The 22,644-nt window shown below is 43.8% G+C and overlaps 1 protein-coding gene across 1 annotated transcript in view; it reads right to left on the reverse strand.

The window, feature by feature from the left end:
- The window catches only part of ATR (ATR serine/threonine kinase), an 87,070-nt gene that overhangs the window by 32,980 nt on the left and 31,446 nt on the right, over nt 1–22,644 (reverse strand). Inside the window, exons 20-29 of the mRNA XM_024211093.2 lie at nt 21,170–21,263; nt 19,755–19,880; nt 13,238–13,444; nt 11,684–11,797; nt 11,306–11,421; nt 10,675–10,795; nt 8,605–8,742; nt 2,324–2,531; nt 1,630–1,808; nt 445–609 (exon numbers count right to left, since the gene is read on the reverse strand). Of these exons, the coding sequence (XP_024066861.2) occupies nt 445–609; nt 1,630–1,808; nt 2,324–2,531; nt 8,605–8,742; nt 10,675–10,795; nt 11,306–11,421; nt 11,684–11,797; nt 13,238–13,444; nt 19,755–19,880; nt 21,170–21,263 (1,468 nt within the window). The remainder of the gene's footprint in view (nt 1–444; nt 610–1,629; nt 1,809–2,323; nt 2,532–8,604; nt 8,743–10,674; nt 10,796–11,305; nt 11,422–11,683; nt 11,798–13,237; nt 13,445–19,754; nt 19,881–21,169; nt 21,264–22,644) is intronic.

Here is a 22,644-nt window from a genome sequence, read left to right on the forward strand (position 1 = left end):
AGTGGGCGGGTCTGGGTTCCCCAACTTATTTCTCAGAGACTTGAGAACTGAGGTTTCCAGACTCCCTGGGGACCAGGACCACATGACCCCACCAAGAATAGAGGAAAAATTCCTGCACCTCACTGGGACTCAGGCAAGGGGAACCGACTGACTGCCCTGCCATATCAAGCAAACTGTGGTGCAATCCTGCATTTGGCCAAAGGGGCTACTGTTGCATCAACACACTCGCCCCCATACACATCTCAATTTCACTTTTAAATTAAAGGTGTTTGGAAGCTAGAGAATGACTTGCTCCAGTTTGCCAAGTATTGTTTATAGTAACTCATATACAGTCATTGCAGCATTATAAATGTTCATATTTTACATATATATTCTAAGCCTCTATCATTATATTTTTTCACCTTTTTGTTGGATGATGAAATAAGAATGTGACTTTCATTTTACCTGGTCAGATTCCAGCTGAATAGCCCTGTCATAACAAGCTGTGGCATCTCTCAGCAAACCAATGCTTTCATGTTCAAGGATTTGTTCTTTGAGAGATGGCTCTGCTTTCCGAATTGCGCTTACCCCAGCTACTCCATCTGGTTCATGCATAGCAGCATATAATTTCTTTTTTCGAACATGGAAAATATTACAATTGAAAACATAAATCAAACACAGTGGTTCAGCTATAGAGGCCAACAATAAGACATTTGTATAATGTGTTAAGAATCAAGCATGTTACTTAACTGTCATGTAAAACTGCTCCAAAGCAGAGTTCTTAGATACAAGTTATGACTCTAAGACATCACATAACTGAACAATAAAATCTTTAGACATCTTAGAAGATTTTGCTGGCCAAACTTCCACATGAACTTCAGTCATTCAGTCATTAATTTTCATATGGCTCAGTAACAACAATCTCATGTTACTGAAGGGTACCATATCAAATTTATTTGAAGCAACTTACACAAAGGATAAAATAAAGTACTGTATTATGCAGTAAGTTGTATAATACAGAGTTGCAAATGCATATGACTCTTACACATCACAGAAGGAGTGTTCTAGATTATTTTTCAAATTAGGAAATCATTGGGCAACTTTAACCATGAGAAGAAATGAACTCTAACAGGAACTCAGCTAACATATAAGTTAACTATGCCGCTTGAAAATAATTCTTCATCTTTGTAATACACACGGTGTGCACTCTTCCTCTATTTTAGCATAAATTACTTCACTTTACAAAAAGATTTCATAATTGTAATATTTTATTTATGTAAATCATGATTAGCTTTTATTTATTTTAAAAGGAGGGTCACGTTCATTGAAAGACAAAATTGCTCTTTTTTGAAAAAAGGAGCCATTTTAGTGATAATTGTAGATTTTTATTTAATTTTCTTGTTTTCTTCTAATAAAGAGAAACCTCCCCCAGCTTATCACATAAGCAGACATGATGAGCAGGGGGAAACAGCCCTTGCTGCTTGAAGATAGATAACTGTCTACTGCTGCTTCAGACAGCAACAGCATAACCATATCTGCAATCTTTGAGAAAAGACAAAGGGAGGGGTAACCTTAAGTGTTGACAACTCTAAACATGGCCCACCTCTGTTTTCATATTCATTTTAAATGAAATCAAAAATTAATTAAAACCTGCAAAAATCCAAGATGCTCCTGAATATTTTGTTTCTTTTCTGTGATGAATGATTCAAAGTGCATTACAGCCCTTGTGTATGCTTTAGAGCGAAAGGAAGCAGCAGCCAATGTATCCTGAGGTATGAGGTCTAGAAAACGTGTCACACTTTGATATTCTGCATAATCCTCACTTGATGCTATGGAATAAAACAGTTTAAGAAGTTTATCATCCAAGTTTCATTTATAACGTTATCATTAAAGATTAAAGTTCAGTTCATCCATTACCCCAAATTAATCATTTAATTAAGAATAAAGATTCTCTCTTCTATAAATATAATTTCTTAAAAGCAGTGTAGCTGCATGTTCTTAAGATTTTCAAGGCATTTATATATATATATAAATAAACTTAAGTGTTATAGAAGATTTCTAAAAATAAATTCAAGATAAAAGAAGAAGTCTTAGAACATCTGTTTCTTAATTTATGAATCCATGGGTTTCTCAAAATAGCAGCTAGAAAACACTATGAGGATGGCAAGAGGACACAGTGTTAGTTTGTCAGTAGTATGGACTTAAGAAATCATAGCAATAGTCTAACACTATCTTGGCAGCGAAGTTCCATTCTTATGTGGTCCTAATTTGAAGGGACATGTCTAAATGCTTATTTTAAGAATACAAAATTCCTTTTATATACAATACAAAGAACATCACTAACCTTTCAGATCCCCTCTGTCTTTGCTTGACTTACTAACAGTTTTCTCAGCAATAAGCATCTGGAATTTATGTCTAGCCCATTGTGTTACATGATCAAGCATGGAAAACACTGTCTGTGTACTTAGTTGACTCAGATCTGATGCACTATCCTGGAGTCTTCTAGTGCACAGGTCATCGTGTTTAAGAACAGCCATGATCTCTGCATACACCTACACAGAGGTTAATATGAAAAAAATCAAAACGTTTTTAGTTTCATCATAAAGTCTGCAAAATATTAAGAGACAACAGATGAAACAGAGGTCAACCTAGAAATATTCAACATTGTAATAGCATTTGTTAAGTGTTGGCAGTGTTTTTGGGGCAGTATAGAGTTCTTGCCCCAAGGGCCTAAAGACAGATAGAAAAGAAAAGATAAGAAGAAAAGTGTACCAATAAGTACTTGTAGTGGGCCGGTGTGCCGCCCCTCCGTCCTGTATAGGGCCGAACTTCCCCTAACCCCAACGTGGGCGGAGCCACCGGGTCCGGCGCCCGCCCCTCCGAGGTCACGGCCCCGACCCGGAAGTATAAAAGCCCGCCGGCAGAGCTCAGTGGAGCCCAGGCCGGCAGAGAGAGCAGACGTCCCGGGCCGAGCTCCCGCTTGGGAGACAGCCGCAGGCCACGAGCCGCCTGCTACCCCACCGCGCCGGTCGAGCCTACCTCTCGCCAGGTACCCCGAGGAGGACTGGCCAAGCCTGCCCCGGACCAGCTACCCCGAGGAGGACCAGCCAAGCCTACCCCGGGCCAGCTACCCCGAGGAGGACTGGCCAAGCCTGCCCCGGGCCAGCTACCCCGAGGAGGACCAGCCAAGCCTACCCCGGGCCAGCTACCCCGAGGAGGACCAGCCAAGCCTACCCCGGGCCAGCTACCCGGAGGAGGACTGGTCAAGCCTGCCCTGGGCCCGCTACCCTGAGGAGGGGCCAAGCCTGCTCCGTGCCAGCTACCCTGGTGGAGAGCTGCCGGATCGGCCCCCAAGCCCTGCACCAGAGGAACCGATGCTGCTGGACTGGCCCGAACCCGGCGTCGCCAACGAGGTAGGCCCCGAGGGGGAACATGGAAGTAGCCCGGCGGTAGCCGACCCTGGTCAGGCTGCAGACGCATGTGAGCCCATGTCAGTGTGTTTCGGTCAGGATACCCCACTGACCAGCAGCGGCGGTAACCGCTGCTAGGGCCCCGGGCTGGAACGCAGTGGAGTGGGTGGGCCTGCGTTCCCCCCTGCCACCCCGCTCACGGGTGGCAGGCTTCCCCCTCACCCAACGCTCAGGTAGGAGCCTGGACGTACCCCAACTATTATATTATTGCTCAAACCCCTGCCCCAAAGGGCCTGAGCTGTGACTGTTTATGCACCGCCCGGATCCAGGGCCTGGGCCTGCTTAAAGTGTTGATTATTGCTCAAACCCCTGCCCCAAAGGGCCTGAGCTGTGACTGTTTATGCCCCGCCCTGACCCAGGGCCTGGGCCTGCTTTAAACTGTTGACTATTACTCACCCCCTGCAGAAAAGGGCCTGAGCTAGCTGAGTGTTTACTCAGGCCTGCCTGAGGGCTTGAGCTCCCTGAATTGTGGGTCGCCCAGCCCCTGCATAAAGGGGCCTGAGCTTTGACTGTCTGTGCTTTAGGGTATGTCTACACTACGGGATTAATCCGAATTTAGATAATTCGAATTTGGGAAACAGGTTGTATAAATTCGATTGTGTGCGGCCACACTAAGCACATTAATTCGGTTTTTAACCACATTAATTCGGTGGTGTGTGGCCACACTACCCCATTAATTTAACCACATTAATTCGGTGGTGTGCGGCCACACTAACCCTAATTCGAATTAACAAAATCGATTTTGGCGCTACTCCGCTCGTCGAGGTGGAGTACAGAAATCGATTTTAAGTGCCCTTTAATTCGAATTAACTGGCTCTGTAGTGTGGACGGGTGAAGGGTTAATTCGGATTAACGCAGCTAAATCCGAATTAAAGTCGTAGTGTAGACCAGGCCATAGTGTGCCGGTGTGGCGCCTCTCCGTCCCGGAGGGTAGAGCCCCGGTGCAACCCTACTACTAGGGTTACCATATTTCAATACTGCAAATAGAGGACACTCCACGGGGCCCTGGCCCCACCCCAACTCCGCCCCTGGCCTCGCCCCAACTCCACAACTTCCCCGCCCCGGCCCCACCCCAACTCCGCCCCCTCCCCTGAGCATCCCGCATTCCCCCTCCTCCCTCCCACCCCCCGGCTGCTGCTGCACTGGGGAAGTTCCTTCGGCCCCCGCTGTGGTGGAGAGCGGTGGGAGCCGGGAAAGTTGGAGCCCGGGGAGGAGGCGGTCCCCTTACCATGCCTCCCTATTTTCCCGGACATATCCGGCTTTTTGGAAATTCCTCCCGGACGGGGATTTGAGGACCAAAAAGCCGGACATGTCCGGGAAAATCCGGACGTATGGTAACCCTACCCCAGAGCCACCACCCGCCGGACCCCCCCAGGCCTTACCCCAGAGCCACCTCCCGCCCACCCACCCGCCGGAACCCCCAGGCCTCACCTCAGAGCCGCTTCCTCCAGCCTGTCAGACCCCCTCCCCCCCAGGCCTCACCCCAGAGCTGCCTCCCGCCCACCGGACCCCCCAGGCCTCACCCCAGAGCCACCTTCCACCCACCCGCCGGACCCCCCAGGCCTCACCCCAGAGCCACCCGCTCTCCATAGGGCCCATCCTCAGCCTTCTCCTGTCTCAGTGCCCCCTCTCCTGAGAGCCTGCCCTCCGCAGCCCCCCCACTCTCCACAGCCCCCACCTCAGAGCTCCCCACCCCCTCCCATAGCCCTCACCTTCCATAGCGCCCCCCCACCTTCCACAGCACCCCCACCTCAGTCCTCCCCTTCACCTCCCTCCATAACCCCTAACCTTCATTTCCCCACCTCTTCCCATAGCCCACCCCCTCCAAAGCCCCCCACTCTCCACAGCCCCTGCCTCAGAGCCCCCCCACCCCCTCCCATAGCCCCTTACCCTCAGAATCCCCCCCACCTCAGAGTACTCCACCCTTCACCTCCCTCAGGGGAGCCTCCACCCCGCTCCCAGCGGGACCTGGCGAGGCTGCAGCAGCTCAGGCTGCGGGAGGCGCTGCAGCGCGAGCCCTTCCCTGGTGGGGGAGCTCGGGCTCCTGGGAGCCGCCGCCGCCGCCGCGCACTGAGAAACTTTCCCCTGCACCGGGACCCGCTCCCAGGCAGCGGCTCCGCCGGGGGGAGGCAACCCCAGCTGCACGGACCGCTGGCCGGGGGGGGCTCCTTGCATGGCCAGGACGGGGGGGGGGGAGACTGAGGCTCTGCCAGAGCCGCAGGGGATGCTCAGAGGAGGGAGAAGCGGCCGCGGTCCCCCGCACCAGCAGCTGGCTGCAGAGACGCCACCGCTCCTAGCCGTGGGGCGCAGGGTTGCAGCAGCATGGGGGGGGGGTTGCAATCCTCAGGCTGAGTGAGCTGACACCCCAAGAGGAGAGGGGGCAGTGGGTAGGGTTATCATACGTCCGTATTTTCCGGACTTTTTTATACATTTAAAAAATCCTCCCGGACGGCAATTAACAACTAAAAAGCCGGACATGTCCGGGGAAATACGGACGTATGGTAACCCTACCTACTACAGTACTATGCACGGAAAAAGACACAGGAAAGCATGGTGAAGCATTTTGAACAGCTTTATGAAGAACAGATTACTGTTCAGCTAAGTGTCTTCAGAATATAGGTAAGTAAATGGTGCTTCCATGCAAGTTAGACACACTCTAACTTAAGTAAAATGACTAACAAGATGACTATTGGTTAGTGGATCATGGGATGGCTAGTTTTAATTTTATTTTTGCTTTTATTGGGGTTAATGAAATGTTGCTAGATCTGTTAACCAAGATGTAAATATGGGTGTGTGAGAAAATATTCCCTTCCCACCGCCCCAAATACACACATACACATGAGGAATTTGGCAGTTTATGACAGAGAAAACAATGGAAGTTTCCCCAGAAATGGAACATGCAAGTAGGGACATCTTAACTAACTATAAGATTATAAAACATAGTTAAGTCTGATTAATTTGCAATTCCCTTCTCAGAGTTTTGTAGGGCTGGAAGGGACCTAGAGAAGTCATCAAGTCCAGCCCCTGTATTGAGGCAGGACCAAGTAAACTAGACCATGCCTGACAGGTGTTTGTCCAGCCTATCCTGAAAAACCTCGAATGATGGGGATTACACAACTTCCCTTGGAAGCCTATTCAACAGCTTTACTACTGTTATAGTTAGAAAGCTTTTCCTAATATCTAACCTAAGTCTCCCTTGCTGCAAATTAAGCCGATTACTTCTTGTCCTGCCTTCAGTGGACATGGAGAACAACTGATCACAGCACTTTATAATACCCCTTAACATAGTTGAAGACTTATCAGTTTTCTTTTCTCAAGACTCAACATGCCCAGTTTTCTTAACCTTTCCTCATAAAACAGGTTTTGTAAATCATTTATAATTTTTGGTGCTCTCCTCTGGATTCTCTCCAATTTATCCACATCTTTCATAAAGTGTGGCACCCAGAACGGGACACAATGCTCCAGCTGAGACCTCACCACTGCAGAGTAGACTGGGATAATTACCTCCCATGTCTGACATACAACCATCTTATTACTACACCCCAGAATATTAGCCTTTTTCACAACTACATCACATTGTTGACTCATACTCAATTTGTGATCCACTCTAACACCCAGAACTTTTTTAGCACTACTACTACTTAGCGATTTATTTGCCATTTTCTAGTTGTGCATTTGATTTTTCCTTCCTAAGCGTAGTACTATGTACTTGTCTTTACTGAATTTCATCTTGTTGAATTCAGACCAATTTGTCAAGGTCATTTTGAATACTAATCCTGTCCTCTGTGCTTGCAATCCCTTCCTGCTTGGTGTCATCTGCAAACTTTAGAAGCATACTTTCCTCTCTGTTATCCAAGTCATTAATGAAAATACTGAACAGTACCAGACCCAGGAATGATCCTGGTGGGACACCACTATATATGTCCTCCCAGTTTGACAACAAACCATTGATAACGACTCTTTGAGTATGGCCTCTCAACCAGTTGTGCACCCACCTAATAATAATTTAATCTAGACCACATTTCCCTAGCTTGCTTATGAGAATGTTATGTGGGACAGTGTCAAAAGCCTCACTAAAATCAAGATACATCATGTCTACTGCTTCTTCCCATCCATTAGGCCAGTACCCTGTCAAAGAAGAAAATTAGTTTGGTTTGGCATGATTTGTTTTTGGGAAATCCACGCTGGCCACTCCTTATAACCCCATTATCCTCCATGCGCTTACAAACAGATTGTTTAAAAATTTGTTCCAATATCTTTCCAGGTATCAAAGTTAGGCTGACTGGTCTACAATTCCCCGGGTCCTCTCTGTTTCTCTTTTTAAAGATAGATACTATGTTTGCTGTCCTCCAGGCCTCTGGGACCTCACCTGTCCTCCAGTTCTCAAACATAAATGCTAATGCTTCCAAGATTGCTTCAGCTAGTTCCTTAAGTACCCTGGCATGAATTTCATCAAGCCTCGCTAACTTAAATGCATCTAACTTTTCTAAATATTCTTTAACCTGTTCTTCCCCTATGTTGGCTTGCATTCCTTCCCTCTTCAACATATTCTACAGCAATATTAAGGGCCAGATTCATTCTCCAGTTTCTCTCAGGAAAAACCAAAACAAAACCCCCAAAACCACACGCACAGAAATGGAACCCAGCCTGCGGGCTCCTAATAACAAGAAGTCCACACAGAAAGGTTGTGGCACAAGACATGCATGAACTCTGCTCTACAGGGGGACTTGTGCTCAACCAGCTTTTCCCCTAAAATGGAAGTCATGGCCAGGTCAGGGGAAATTAGAGGACAGAGCACCCTGAAGATGCACCAATCCAATTTACTCCCTGGGCAGGGTGTGGAATGCCTATTTCCTCCTTCTACCACTCTAGCTCCTGATGCTGCTGTAGCTCTATTTGGATACATAGCCTCCCCGCTTCTGAGGTCAAAGCACAGTAGACTACTCAGAGGAAATAGTTTCTCTGTAGAGCTGATGCACCACCTATCAGCAGTAACTTTTATGACTTACTCAAAGCCTGGCTGAACATTTATATTATTAATACAGAAGAGTGTTAAATACCTATATTGTTTCCTTATATTGAGCCCTTCAAATATACTGCTATGCTGCTTCAATTTTAATTCTTATGAAGAATGTACAGGAAAACATCATCTCACCTCCTGTTGGTCCTCCTGATTGCATCCCAATAAAACATAGACAAGAATGTGTGGAAGAAGGTAGATCGTCACTTTGAAGTCATTTTTCATCATAATACTGCAGCAGCTGAAGACTTTGCTGGCAAGATCATGTCGCACCTGTAACAAAAATTGTATTTTTCAGGAAGAGTGTTTTTTGTAGGTAAAACGTATGTGGCTAGCAGAATTGTTGGAAGTTTTAGACAATGTATAAAAATACAGTTCTTGTTACTGCTGAAGATAAATTATCCCATCCAATTTAATGGTACCTGATACTCTCAGCCCAACGAACCATAAACAGATCATCAGACTTATACTTGCACAAGTAAGGGACTATCGTATGTGGGAGCTATGGATATAGGGAGGGAAATACATCAGCATTGCTACTGTGCTGAATGTTTTCAGGATTGGCACACTAGTATTAGCGTGCCATTGTGGAGTTGTGTCTACAAAGAATTTCTGGAGAGCAGGGCTCTTCATGCAGCCACAAGTAGAACCCCTTCCTCTGTCCTACAAAGATGCCAAGGGAATGAGGATATAAATTGTGATAGACCCAGGCCAGTTGGGAACAGCATAGTCGTCAAAGGCAGATATACTGGCCACTGGATAAGCAGTTTTCTGTTCCCTGACTGACCAGAGCAGGGGCTGCTCCAGGCTAATGAGAACACTTGACTCCAATTAACCTGCAAAGAGTCAGTTGAGGCTGTTAAGCACCTGACTCAAATTAAGGCCCCTCTGATACTACAAAAGGGCTCACTCCAGTCAGGTCAAAGAGCCAGGGGAGAGGAAGTGTGGTTGAAGGGCTGGGTAATAAAGACACCCTGAAACCACTGGAAAGGGAGCTCTAAGGTAAGGGTGAAGAAGGTGTTGAGAGAGAGAAGCAGGGGAGCTGTAGGGAAGTGGCCCAGGGAAATGTAGCAACTCTGGCAGTAAAAGGTCAGTTGCCAACAGCTGCTGCCATTAGGGTCCCTGGGCTGGAACCTGGAGTAGAGGGCGGGCCTAGGTTCCCCCCAACCCGCCACTACAGAAACACCTCCTGGGAAGGGAAGACAGGCCCGTCAGGACAGGAGACTCAACTGTTCTTGAATAAGCCCGTAGGGACAACAGCGATTGTGGGAGTTCTCTCACCAACCTCCTTGCTGGCTTATGATGAAAAGGGCTCAGTAGACTGTGTCCTGGCCCTAAAGAGAGAGAAGGGCTACGTGGAGGGTTCCAGTGAGCCTCTGAGGCTAGCATAAACCGCCTGGAAGTGCAGGACCCATGGGGATAAGGTCGGAGCTCTGCCACAAAATCTATTCATACTTCTGTCAGCAGAAAAAGCCACTGTACCTGGTGAGTTAGGGTGGCTCCCTTTTAGTGTGGTTCATTTAAAAACAAAGTTTTGAATGTATCACCTTCATATGATGGTATGGGGGTGTGGGAAAAGGAGGACAACATAGATGGTTTCTATGTGCTGGGATTGTGTAACTACAGGGATACGAAAAATGTGACAGGCTTCCTTCCCTACATTTCTGAGAAGGAGATTTGAGGTTTATATCTTATCTCAGAAACACCTGAGATATTAGTGCTCCTGGCAACTAATAACGTATTTTACATTTTTAGTTTTCTAAAATCTACAGAGAGGTGTTAAAATCTTGTTAAAGCCAAAAGCTTGAAAGAATCTTAACTTTGGTGCTGCCAATATGCCTCCACAACAAGTGACAGATCTAGAAACAAAAAGTTCATATTATACATAAGGACTGTGGATGGTTATATGGGTGTGCCTTGGTGATACAAAAAGTGCTGTAATTTGTGCTAAAACCATGCCTGTAATCAAAAAGGCCAATCTCTCAAAGGGCCAAGTATCCTTAGCCTCTACTGATTGCAATGGATGTTAAGCGTACCAAGTATCTCATCGAATTGGGCCTAAGTGAGATTTTTGCCCATAGTTTTTTCCTCATTTCTTTAACAGACAGGATTTGATGAAGATTAAATATACTCCACACACATTAGTATACTAGCTCACCAGTTATCTTTTCATTCAAATACATATAGCACACTCATTGCAATTACCTTTGTTATAAGATAACCTGCCCAGGTTGCTGACCATTCTGCAAAATTGTTGCCTAATTTGCTTAAGTAAATTGGCTTCTTCATCTTAGACCAGTTTACAGCCTTCTGGTAACTCTTGTATCTGTAATTTTAAAATCCAAGTTAGGAAAACAGTACCTGTTTACTAATGTGGAAGAAAGGACACAGTCCACAAGTAACCAGGAAAGAGTTGAAGTTAGCTTCTATGTTTTTGTAAGGATCAAAAAATCTCAAGCATACAGTATGTAAAAAGGCTTGAATCCTATTGGAGGTCATACCTGTACTTTAATGAAAAACAGAGATAGGGATGATTTCATGGCAGTTTTTAAAATCTCACTCTGAGGATAAACTTCCAGGCCTGAATGTGTTATCTGTGCACAAAATATTTTTCTTTGTGATTTGCAAGTCACTGAAGGATTTAAATAGTCAAGTGAGAGACAAGTCAGCATTATACAGAAAGAATAGGGCTATATTTGAGTTTTATACCTATGCACACTCTTCCAGGGAAGCTGGCAAGAGTGGCATGCACATAAACAAAACCAAATTATTGCTAACTTGGAGAAAGATTTATTTTAAAAGCTGTCCTCCAAAGATTTATTGAAATGACACATACCGTGTATTTAAGTGAGGTTCCAGTATTTCTTGAACATGCTCAGGAAACCTCCTCCAAAGCCTGGAGCCTGGACAGTCAGTGTTTGTCTCTCTACAGTCATAGATGGATAGTAATTCCTAAAAATGTATTAACAGAAATACCATCTTTTAAAACTGCAAATTACTCAAAATTCTAGTAGCCATATGGGATTTGAGGAGTTAAAAACTCTTACAGTATCCTGAATCACATACTAAGCCCACCAATATTTTAAGTGAAATATTAGAAAGGTCAAATATATATGTTCCTTAAAAATATTTGTTGTACAGATTCTGCATTTCAGTGCAACAAAGAAAAAATTCAGTAATAAAAACAAATGATCTTACAAACATGCTGCCTTACCTGAATGGCATACGCTGCAGAATCTTGAGCACGGACATTATCAGCATAAGCCATGAATGCTCTGGTTAGTTCCATTAATAATCCATGGCCAAAATTTGGATCCTCCACTCCAGCCTCAGTAACAAACAAAAAATCAGATTTATTTAAGAGGTTGGCTACTGGCTCAAGAAAGAACTTTAGTCTATCACCTTTGGAGCCCGGATTCAAATTGGGTTTAGATGAGAAAGGAGGCTGATGTTTGATGATATCTGGCCCACAATTCACATTCACTTTCAAAGGGAACTGGGGGCCTAACTCACTTAGACCCTTTAGAAAATCCCACTCTGAAGGGAAAAAAGCTCTATGCAATACACAGTGAGAGAGTAAATTTTCAGTTTCTGTGGAAATGGATTGAAAATTAATTGGTGCATGGTTTTAATCCCAAACTGTACATGTCACAAGACTACCACAATACTGACAGACTTGCGAGTCTCTATGAAACAGCCCCAGGTTTGGAATAGCAGGCATGTTCAGAACTGAGGTACTTTGAGAGAGTTTTGGTGACTGTTGCCCACACCATGACTAACTCAAGCCAGTACTATTAGTCCTTCACTTCCATGAGCAGTAAATTCACTTTCAATTCATGGTCAAATCCTGAAAGGTGCAGAACATCTACTGAGCTTTTTGCCACACCCAATGATTTCAGCAACAATTAGGGTTTAGCCCTAACTGAAGTGCTTGAACAATTCCTAACAAATGGCATTAGTCATTACAAAACACTACAAAATATAGCACAAATCAAAATCTTTATTCATGGAAGTGAGTTACTGACGAAGAAAGAAGGCTACTGCTATCCGTATTTGAGATATTTCTGTACAAGTAACTTGCACAATAGCTGTCTGCACTATTTAGCTCTAGATAGTGCTAGGAGCTTAATTTTCAGGAAATTTCTCCACCCACAAATTATGTATTTTATAATGAAAACATTCATATTTAAAAAAACCCATACACTCCATGTCATTCTACTTCCATTAAACCACATTATTTATTTTAAATGTTCATCTACATTCTCCACTGGTCTCATATTTAGACATAAATTTTACAAAATGGTGCCTAGGGACTGAGCCTCATGACTCCAATTAAGGTTACCCAGAGCTATGTCCCTGCATAATACTTTATAAATGCATCCTTCGGAGTTGACATTGCTCTGAAGCATAACAGTTTTCTGACACTCAGAAATGTTTACATGTATAATGAAACGCCAGCATCACTGATTTGAAAAAGTATCCAAGTTTTGTTTTTAATTGAATTATAAACTGATTTAGTCTCTCAAGAACTTTATTTTAAATGTCTTAAACAGAGCATTTTGTGTAACCACCAGGGATGAGTATTGAGATTCGCTTACCCTAAGTCAATTAACAGCTTTTAATAAAACTTGATGCTTTCAATTTGTGCCATTCTGCAACATTTTACTACCCAACCAACTATTTAATTCAATACAACATTTCTCTTCTGACTGCAGTTTCAAAAGTTCACAGTATCATATGATAGAAACTCCAATGTAATGCTCCTTACCACAAATGTAAAATTATTTCCTTGGGTTTCACTTGTTGAAAAGTCCAGTCTACCTGGATCTATGGCTCCCAGCTCACCTAAACATTCTCCACAAAGCAGTCGGGCTTGAGAGTTTGCATCCTGACAGCCAATTAAAAGCACAGTTACTAACTGGGAGATGACTGGCTCCACAGTTTCACTGTCTGTTGCATATTTTATCAATTTTTCCTAAGAAATTGAAAGAGGAACAGAAAGAAAACAAATAATCAATTATAAGTGTGGATATAGCAAAGTTTATCTTATGGAGAAACAACAGTAAAAGATCATCTTTCCTCCATATTTCACCATCCCATAACTCTTATGTTTGTCATCTCCTGCCTGTCCTGTTTAATTTACGGCTCAATTCTTGCATCGTCTACTTGCAATGCTTACTCACATCAGAAGTAAATGGTGGTACTCATGTGAATAAGGGACACAGGATCTGGCCCTCAGTTTGTCTCCTACTCGAGAAGTCTTTCATTATCTATAAAGAATCGCACACTTCTATGGTACTGTAGAAACAAAAATTTGATTTGTGGGGACTAGGACATGGAGCCTGGTTCCAATTCATTAAACAAAACAGATATTGTCCCACACATTACTTTAAACCTTATTCTTATCTATTTAATTTTGTTAAATAACTTGTTAATCACACAACTGCACATAATTACAGGAAGGATTTGTCCTAATGAGAAATAACACAGCCCAATATTCCACCACAAAAGAGAGCTAATCTGACAGCCATTTATTAATGTATCAACACAACAAAAGTTATAACACACAAGGACAATTTACAATCTCTTATCTGGCTTCATAAATTAGAGGAAATGCCTTGATATTACTCGTGCCCATCTGTAAATAGTTCTGGCATTAGTGAGTACATATGGATGAGAGAATGTATTCCCATCAACCACTTTGTAACTATACTTGTGCACAATATGGTTGAGTTAGAAAATGCAGCAAAGGGCTGAAGTGTTAAATGCCTTCTTTGTTTCAGTTTTCACCAAAAAGGTTTGTAGTAAACGAATGACAAACATAAAACAGGTAGGATCTGAGGCTAAAATAGGGAAAGAACAAGTTAAGAATTACTTAAAGCAGGGGTTCTCAACTTTTTTCTTTCTGAGGCCCCCCTAACATGCTATAAAAACCCCACAGCCCAACTGTGCCACAACAACGGTCTTTCTGCATATAAAACCAGGGCCAGTGTTAAGGGGTAGCAAGCTGGGCAAGTGCTGACTTAAGCTATGGTGGTGGTCTGCACTAGAAAATTACATTGTTTTAACTACAGCACTTGGGGTTTGAAAACCCACATCCTGGAGCAGCATAGTTAAGCTGGTTTAAGTCCCTGTGTAGACAGTGCTAGGTTGATGGAAGAATTCTTTCGTCAACTTAGCTACCACCTCTCAGGGAGGTTGATTACCTACGCTGACAGGAGAACCTCTTCTTTCAGCCTTGGAAGTATCTATTCTGAAGCACTACTGTGGCACAGCTACAGCTGCGCTGTTGTAGCGTTGAAGAATAGACATTCCTTATGCTGATGGGAAGGGTTCTCCTATCACTGTAGTAAAGAATTCTTCCATCAGCCTAGCGCTGCCTACATTAGGATATATGTTGGCTTAACTACATTGCTCAGAGGACATAGCTGAATCCATCAAAGTTTCTAATGTAGACCAGCAATTAGTCAAGTTAGATGTCTAAGTTGGCAGGGGCTGATGAAATACATCCTAGAATACTCAAGGAACAAGCTGTAGAGGTTGCTGAGCCATTAGTGAGTATCTTTGAAAATTCATGAAAGACAGAAGAGATCCCAGAAGACTGGAAAAGGGCAAATATCTATAAAAAGGGAGGAAAGGACAACCCAGGGAATTAGACCAGTCAGCTTAACTTTCATACCCAAAAATGGAGAGAATAATCAATCAATCAATTTGTAAGCACCTAGAAGATAAGATGATAAGAAACAGTTAACATGAATTTGCTAAGAACAAATAATGCAAAAACCAAGCTAGTATTGTTTTTTGACGGGGTAACAAGCCTTGTGGATGGGGGAAGGCAGCAGATGTGGTATATCTTACATTAGTAAGGTTTTGACACTGTCTCACATGACCTTTTCACAAGCAAACTAGGGAAATATAGCCTAGACAAACCTACTATAAGGTGGGTGCACAACTGGTTGGAAAACATACTCAGAATAGTTACTAATGGTTTACAGTCAAGCTGGAAGGGCATATAGAATGGGGTCCAGCAGGGATCTGTCCTGGGTCAAGTTCTATTCAATATCTTCATAAATGATTTGGATAGTGGCTGAGAGAGTACATTTAGTTTGTGGACAACACCAAACTGTTAGAGTACGCAAGTGCTTTGGAGGTCATGATTAGAATTCAAAATGATCTGGTAAGTCGAACGTTGGACACTACTTGAGCCCTGGACTGACTGACTGACTAACTAGCAAGTCGTCTAGATAAGGGTAGACCTATGCCCCTAACCTCCTCAGAAAAGCCGCCACTTCCACCATACATTTTGTGAACACCCGCAGAGCTGCAGACAGGCCGAATGGGAGGACCGTGAATTGGTAGTGTGAGTGGTTCACTACGAATCTGAAGAACCTTCTGTGTCCTGGATATATCGATACATGAAAACAGGCACTCTTAAATTGAGGGCGGCATACCAGTCTCGGGGATCCAGCGAGGGGATAATGGATGCCAGTGTGACCATGCGGAACTTAAGAAAATAAAGATAGTTGTTTAGCTGACACAGATCTAAAATCAGTTTGAGACCTCCCTTGGCTTTTGGGATTAGGAAATAATGGGAGGCGATCCCCTTCCCTCTTACATTCTGCAGAACCTCTTCCACTGCTGTCATATGAAGGAGAAATTAAACTTCCTGGACCAGAAGCTCTTTGTGAAAGGGGTCCCTGAGGAGGCTTGGGGAGGAAGGCTGAGAAGGAGGGGTAGAAATAAAATGGAGAGTGTATCCACTTCCATCGTGCTCAACACCCAACAGTCCGTGGTGATATGACGACGAACTGAGGAAAAGGAAAAGGCGGTTTGCAAATAAAGGAGAAACGGGGTCTGGCATCACAGAAACTGGTATGGCGTCCTCAAGTGTCCCATTAAAACGCCTGCTTAGAACCCCAGGCATTGATGTCGAAGTAGAAGGGGGTGGTGGCCTACGCCTTAAACCCCTGCTTCTCCTGATGGGCAGCTGGGACAGAGTAATGGAGAGGCTGTTGAGGCCTGTAGTGCTTCCTTGAAGGAGCTAGGGTGTACAATCCAAGGGACTTAAGAGTCGCTTTTAAGTCTTTTAGACCATGAAGTTTCGCATCAGTCTGTTCTGAAAAAAGTGAAGCTTCTTCGAAAGGCAGGTCTTGAAGTGTCTGCTGGACCTCCTGCAGGAGTCCCGAGGACTGTATCCATGAACTCCTGCGCACAGCAACTGTTTAAACCATGGGCCTGGCTGCTGAGTCAGTCGCATCCAAAGCACCTTGTAAAGAAGCCCTCACCACCGATTTTTTCCTAATCCACTAGCAAGGAGAACTCTTGCCTGGTCTCTTATGGGAGTAAGTCCTTGAATTTCTGCATAGAGTCCCACATGTCAAAATCATACCTGCCCAGCAGCATCTGCTAGTTTGCAATTCAGAGTTGTAAAACCCCCCCGGTAAAATAAACTTTCCTACCAAACAAGTATAATTTCTACGAGTCTTTGGATTTTGGGATTGCACCCTGATGACCTTGTCTCTCTCTCTCTCATTGGCAGCAGATACCACCAGGGATTAAGGGAAGGAGGAGAAGAAGATATAGGTATAAAGAAACTCATAACCCTGGGTGGGAATAAAGTATTTTCGTTCAGCCCTTTTTGAAGTGAGGGGGAGGGATTCAGGGGTCTGCTGCAAGGTCTTAACAGGGTCCATAATGTCTTCACTGAGAAGCAGGGCTACTTTTGAAGAGCCTGCTGCAGCTAAAATGTCAACTAAGCTATGGTAGGATTCTTTCACTACCTCCACCTATATGCCCAGATTTAAGGCCACCCTCTTCAACAACTCTTGGGGACCTTTATAGTCATCCGAGAGAGGCAACATACCCCCTCCTGAGACCACCTTGTCTAGAGAAGAGGAGGCGGCCAGCACTAGCCGTGAAAGCTCTTCCTTTCTTTCTGCATCAGCTAGATCCTGTTGAGCTGGCTCTTGCTGTTCAGTACTGGACTCGGTACCAGAATCCAGATCACATGCTGCCCAATGGGACAATGCCGCCCTTCTTTTCGAGGCCACCGAACAGGAGCGTCTGGAATAAGCCTTGGAAACCTGAGGAAAACCCCACAGGTTCCAAAAGGGCCAATGGACTGGTGTAGGTCCCCAGTGAGCTCCTGGCCAACCACTTGATGGTACTCCTGTGCCCGGGACCATAAACAAGTGGAAATGCCTGGAAGAGTGGGGAAGAGCAGTTCTTTGGATGGAAGGAGTAAGACCCAATCTCCAACTCAAAAGATGAGTCTCTGGCTGGTGACCACTGTGGTGCTACTCCCACCGGTGCTAGAGACCAGTGCCATGGTGGAGATGTCCACACTGTGGCAAGCATAGCTGGTTTCCTTTTTGATAGTACAGAAGGGCACAGTACCGAACTATGGAAGAATCCCAGCGGGTTCCCTCCTGTCCACCAATAACATCAACTTCTGTACTGCCGGCAATACCGATACTGACAGCTAGTGAAGGTCTCTGGCAGCAGCAAACGCCTCCAGTGTGGTCGGTATCGAGACAGTATTAGTACCTTGCTGTGCCACAGATGTAGACAGCTCTTCCTGTACCGGATTTGACAGTGTCTGCATAGGTGCTGGCATCAATGGTGACAACTTCTGTGGTGCTGAAGTAGAGAAGTGTTTTGGCTGAGATCAAGCTCTACTCTGATCCCCATGCCTCGCAGTCTTCAGTGCCAGGGATCACTCCTTTCAGCTGGCTGTTTCTTATGCCTTTTTCTATGCACTGGGGATAGTGATCGGTGCTGATACTCTGGTACAGTAGGAGGAGCACTCCTTACCGAGGCACTCGGTGCAGAGTCTGACTGGCCTGGCTCCGATGGAGGTCTCAGTGCCACTGCCATGAGGAGCCTTCTTTCTGCAAAGCTTAAAGTCCTTGTAGATTTGGCAACGGTCCTCAATATGAGCTTCTCCCAGGCACTTTAAGCAGCTTGAGTGCAGATCACTCAGGGGCATAGCCTTGTGGCAGAAGGCCCGGTGACCAAGGCACCGCCTTGGCACCAGGGAATGGACAAGAATTCCGCAAAAACCTGAAGTTACAGAACTTCACTAAAATAAGCTAAAACTAACTACAACTAACTACGTTCAGAAAGAAGATGACTACTACCACTGAGAGATCCTTGCTTTTGCAAGCTAGCAGTTCCAGCGACTGTAACAGGCAGTAAAAAGGAACTGAAAGGGCGTAGGTGCTTTATACCAACGCATGGCAGCAAAGGATGGTCAAGCTGCCCCTATGGGTACCACTGAAGGAAAAATTTCTGGCATCTGTGCTCAGGACACGCATACACCTAGAATGGGGATGCACACGTGCAATCACTTGAAGAAGAAAATTGGGTTTGTTTAGTCGAAGGAGAAGACTGAGGGGTGGGGGACATAATAGTCTTCAAGTATATAAAAGGTTGTTATAAAGAGCAGGAGGATAAAATTGTTGTCCTTAACCACTGAGGACAGGACAAGAAGTAATGTGCTTAAATTTCAGCAAGGGAGATTTAGGTTACACATTAGGAAAAATTTCCCAGCTGTAGTTAAGCACTGGAACAAATTACCTAGGGAGGTTGTGGATTCTCTGTCATTGGAGGCTTTTAAAACAAGATTAGACAAACACCTGTCAGGGATGGACTAGATAATGCTTAATCCTGCCTTAGTGCAGGGGATGGACTTGATAACCTATCGAGGCCCCTTTCAGTCCTACATTTCTATGGTTCTACGATAAGCCCAGGAGCAGATACCTTCATATTAGGTTTTAAGAAAACTTTTTCTTACAGAATAAAGAAAATCTACATTTGAGAGTCTGCAATTGATGATGGATTTGTTAATGCAGCCTGCTAAGCCAGAAAGTGCTTTAACAGAGAACAAAAAATAGCAGATTACTTTTCCCAGTAACAGTCCCATTACAAAATCCCTCTTCAGTTCTGGATTGACTTATTTCTTGCAATGCTGGGCTAGCACTAGAGGAAGAGAACGTGTTTACTTCTGAACTGCTCATTCAGTTCTGATTCAGCAAGGATCCCACACAAAAAGTAGGGTTTGAAAACCCCGTTAAAAGAGAAAGTTAGATGGGAACCTACCACCTTACCCATTCTGAAGTCAAAGGACATCTACACGGGTAAACTGAGAATACAAAGACACCTCATCTACCTTGCTGCTTATTGTAAGAGAAAACAGCATCCCAAGATAAAGGAAAATGATACTGTTGGTCCAGACAGTATCATAGTTCATCTTTAACTGCATTCATCATAACAGCTTTTTATACCTGATTTCTATACAAGGTTTCCTTCAGACTGGTCAGTGCGTGGATACGAACATCTACATTCTCATGCTGAATAGCTTTCATGGATAGCTGAAGTGTTGGCTGCAGGTCAGTGCTTTTGGAGGACTCCTGAACAAAAATTAGGTATATACAGCGTATAGCACAATGATTAACCACATCAGGAACATAGTTAAAATCTTCAAACACCTCAAAAACATGCGAAAATACACATCAGCCACCTTTTAAAGTAGAAGTCTCCTAAACCCATATCCATACCCCATAATTTTTTGTTTGCTCACAGTGGGAGGAAAACATATTTAAATTAATTTTGTTCTCATAAAAGGTGTCATATTGACAGAAGTTTTTTAGTTTTATTTTCTTTCAATTTAGAACACTAAAGAGTTCCCATACACAGGCCCTGAGCACCCTGCCAAGAATTTCACATTACCAAATGAAATACTATTTATTTTAATCAGCTCACTACTCCTACCAAACAGTAACTCTTCATACAGGTACTTCTTCCCGCCCCGGCGCATGCACGCACGCACACACACCCCTTGTAACACCTTTCCAAGGCGAGGCAAAAGAAATAGGCCCTACACTGTGGCCTGCAAATAACAAATTTGGGCTATTTTGGATCAAGGGCAAAAGGCCATTCCAAAAAACAATGGTTTTCTTCACAGTATTCATCATTATAAGATGATATATTATAGGGACCAGTTTAGGATTTCATATTCTGAAATATGATAGTATTTGGTAGTTTTTCTAACAAGATATTCATTGTTAAAAGCTAAGCTGGTAAGGAGTGAAGTGTTTTTAAGTTTATGAAGACTATTAAATAAAGCACATAAGATACAGGGAAGTCAAAAATTATAGAAATATTAACTCTTACACTACTCTGGGAGTGTAATGTGTCAATGAGAATCTGGCTCTATTGTGTGGTACACATTACCAAGTTTTCCTTTATCTGTATAAGTATTATCTCCATTGTATAGCTGGGCAAGTAACTTAACTTCAGTTTCCACAACATCATACAGAGAATTGTGGCAGAGCTAGGAACTGAATCCAGTAGTCTCTCTGTTTCCAGTCTCCTTCACTGACCAAAGGATAATGCTTCATTTCAATTACGAAATGTACACATGCATATATCTAGATTTTTACCGTATTAGCATGCCATTTTGTGAACACACATTCTCTTCAAAGAGAAGCACAATGGTTGAGATTTTCAAAACAGTAAGGGATTTAGAGACACATCTTCCATTACATTAAAATTAAGTGAAAATGTGTTGGCTAAATCCCCTAGATTGCTTTGAAAATCTCACCCATAATATATTATCAGTATAACATACAATACTATATTGCCACACCTGGGTTTACATCATTAATTCTTTTGGTACATAAAAATATTAAAGCTGTACCTTTCTATATTCCTGAAGGACTATTTGAATTTCTTTCAGTTCAGGATGGTCAGGAAGAAAATATATTTCATGAAGAAAGTCTTGTACTGCATCTCTAATAATGTGTTGTTGTTTTTAAAATAAATATTACAAAGATAAAGAAATTAGTACAAATTAAATTTGGGTCAGAAAATCTTACAAGGCTATCAAAATAAAGTAATAAAATGTAGTAACAATAGAAGAACAGAGCTTTGGTGAAAAATAGGATAAAATGCATTCAATATGTTAGAAATAAGATTTCATTTAATTAGTTAACCTAATTAAAAAAAAATTTACTTCTCTGGCTACTGGACTTTATCTGAAATAAGTGTTCTTTCCCCCTCCCATAATCAACTTGGTCTCTTAAAAGACAATTCTTTCCAACCGTGGGAGCATTTTAGCTTCTCCATCCATCACTCAATCCCTCTCGAGGTACGTCTACACTGCAGCTGGGACCATGCTTCTCAGCTCAGGTAGACAGACACGCTAGCTCTGCTTAAACTAGTGTGCTAAATATAGCTGTGTAGCCAGCGGTAGCATGGGCAGTGGCTCAGGCTAGCTGCTTCAGTATGTACCCAAAACAACTAGGCAGGTGTGTATTCAGGCAGCTAGCCTGAGGTGCCATCTGTGCTACCCCTGACCATGTTGCTACATTTAGAAAAATAGCTCAAGCAGAGCTAACGCTCGCCTGTTCACTCAAGCGGGGAACAACGCTCCCAGCTGCAGTGTAGATATTCCCTCAGAGAGGTGAAACTCCTCCTCCTCCTGGGAACTGGGAGAAGGGTGAGAATAATCTAGTTTTGTTTTGCTTCCCATTCTGGGAAAACACACACAAAACATATCTACCCAATGTGAACCAATATAGCAAACCAATGTGCTCCAACGATTGCTTAACCTATAGTGCTTCCCATTGGCCAGGAACAGCGAACCGCGACCACTGGGAGCTGCGGGTGGCCGTGCAAATGTAAACAAACGATCTGGTGGCCCGCCAGCAGATTACCCTGATGGGCTGTGTGCGGCCCGTGGGCTGGAGGTTGCCCACCACTGTTTTATAGGCAACATAGTTCTTGACTAAGATTTGGAAGATTTTTTTCTGAAATATAGTATGGCTAATTACTAAGACTTGGGTCTATCATATTAGAGACCTGGATTCTATTCCCAGTTTGTATGACCTCTCAGTGGGAAAGGAGGCCATACTCAATAACATGGTTGTGAAGGGCACAGAATTATTAACACCTGTCACTGGAACAAACAAGTCTAGAACCCATGGGCCTTTGGTTCCCAGCCCAGTACATCTTCCCCTTAGTCCAAAGACAGTTTGATGGGGGAAACTAGCACTAACAGGGGTGACCACCATTGTCATAGCATGCCATAGACAAAATGACAGAGGCAAGACAATGGGACAGTGTATGTGCAATGCTAATGGAATTATCAATGGATTTTGGCAGCAAGCCAGG

The sequence above is a fragment of the Terrapene carolina genome, unplaced genomic scaffold, assembly GCF_002925995.2.
Source record: "Terrapene carolina triunguis isolate 2854851 unplaced genomic scaffold, T_m_triunguis-2.0 Scaffold88, whole genome shotgun sequence".
Lineage (NCBI taxonomy): Eukaryota > Metazoa > Chordata > Testudines > Emydidae > Terrapene > Terrapene triunguis.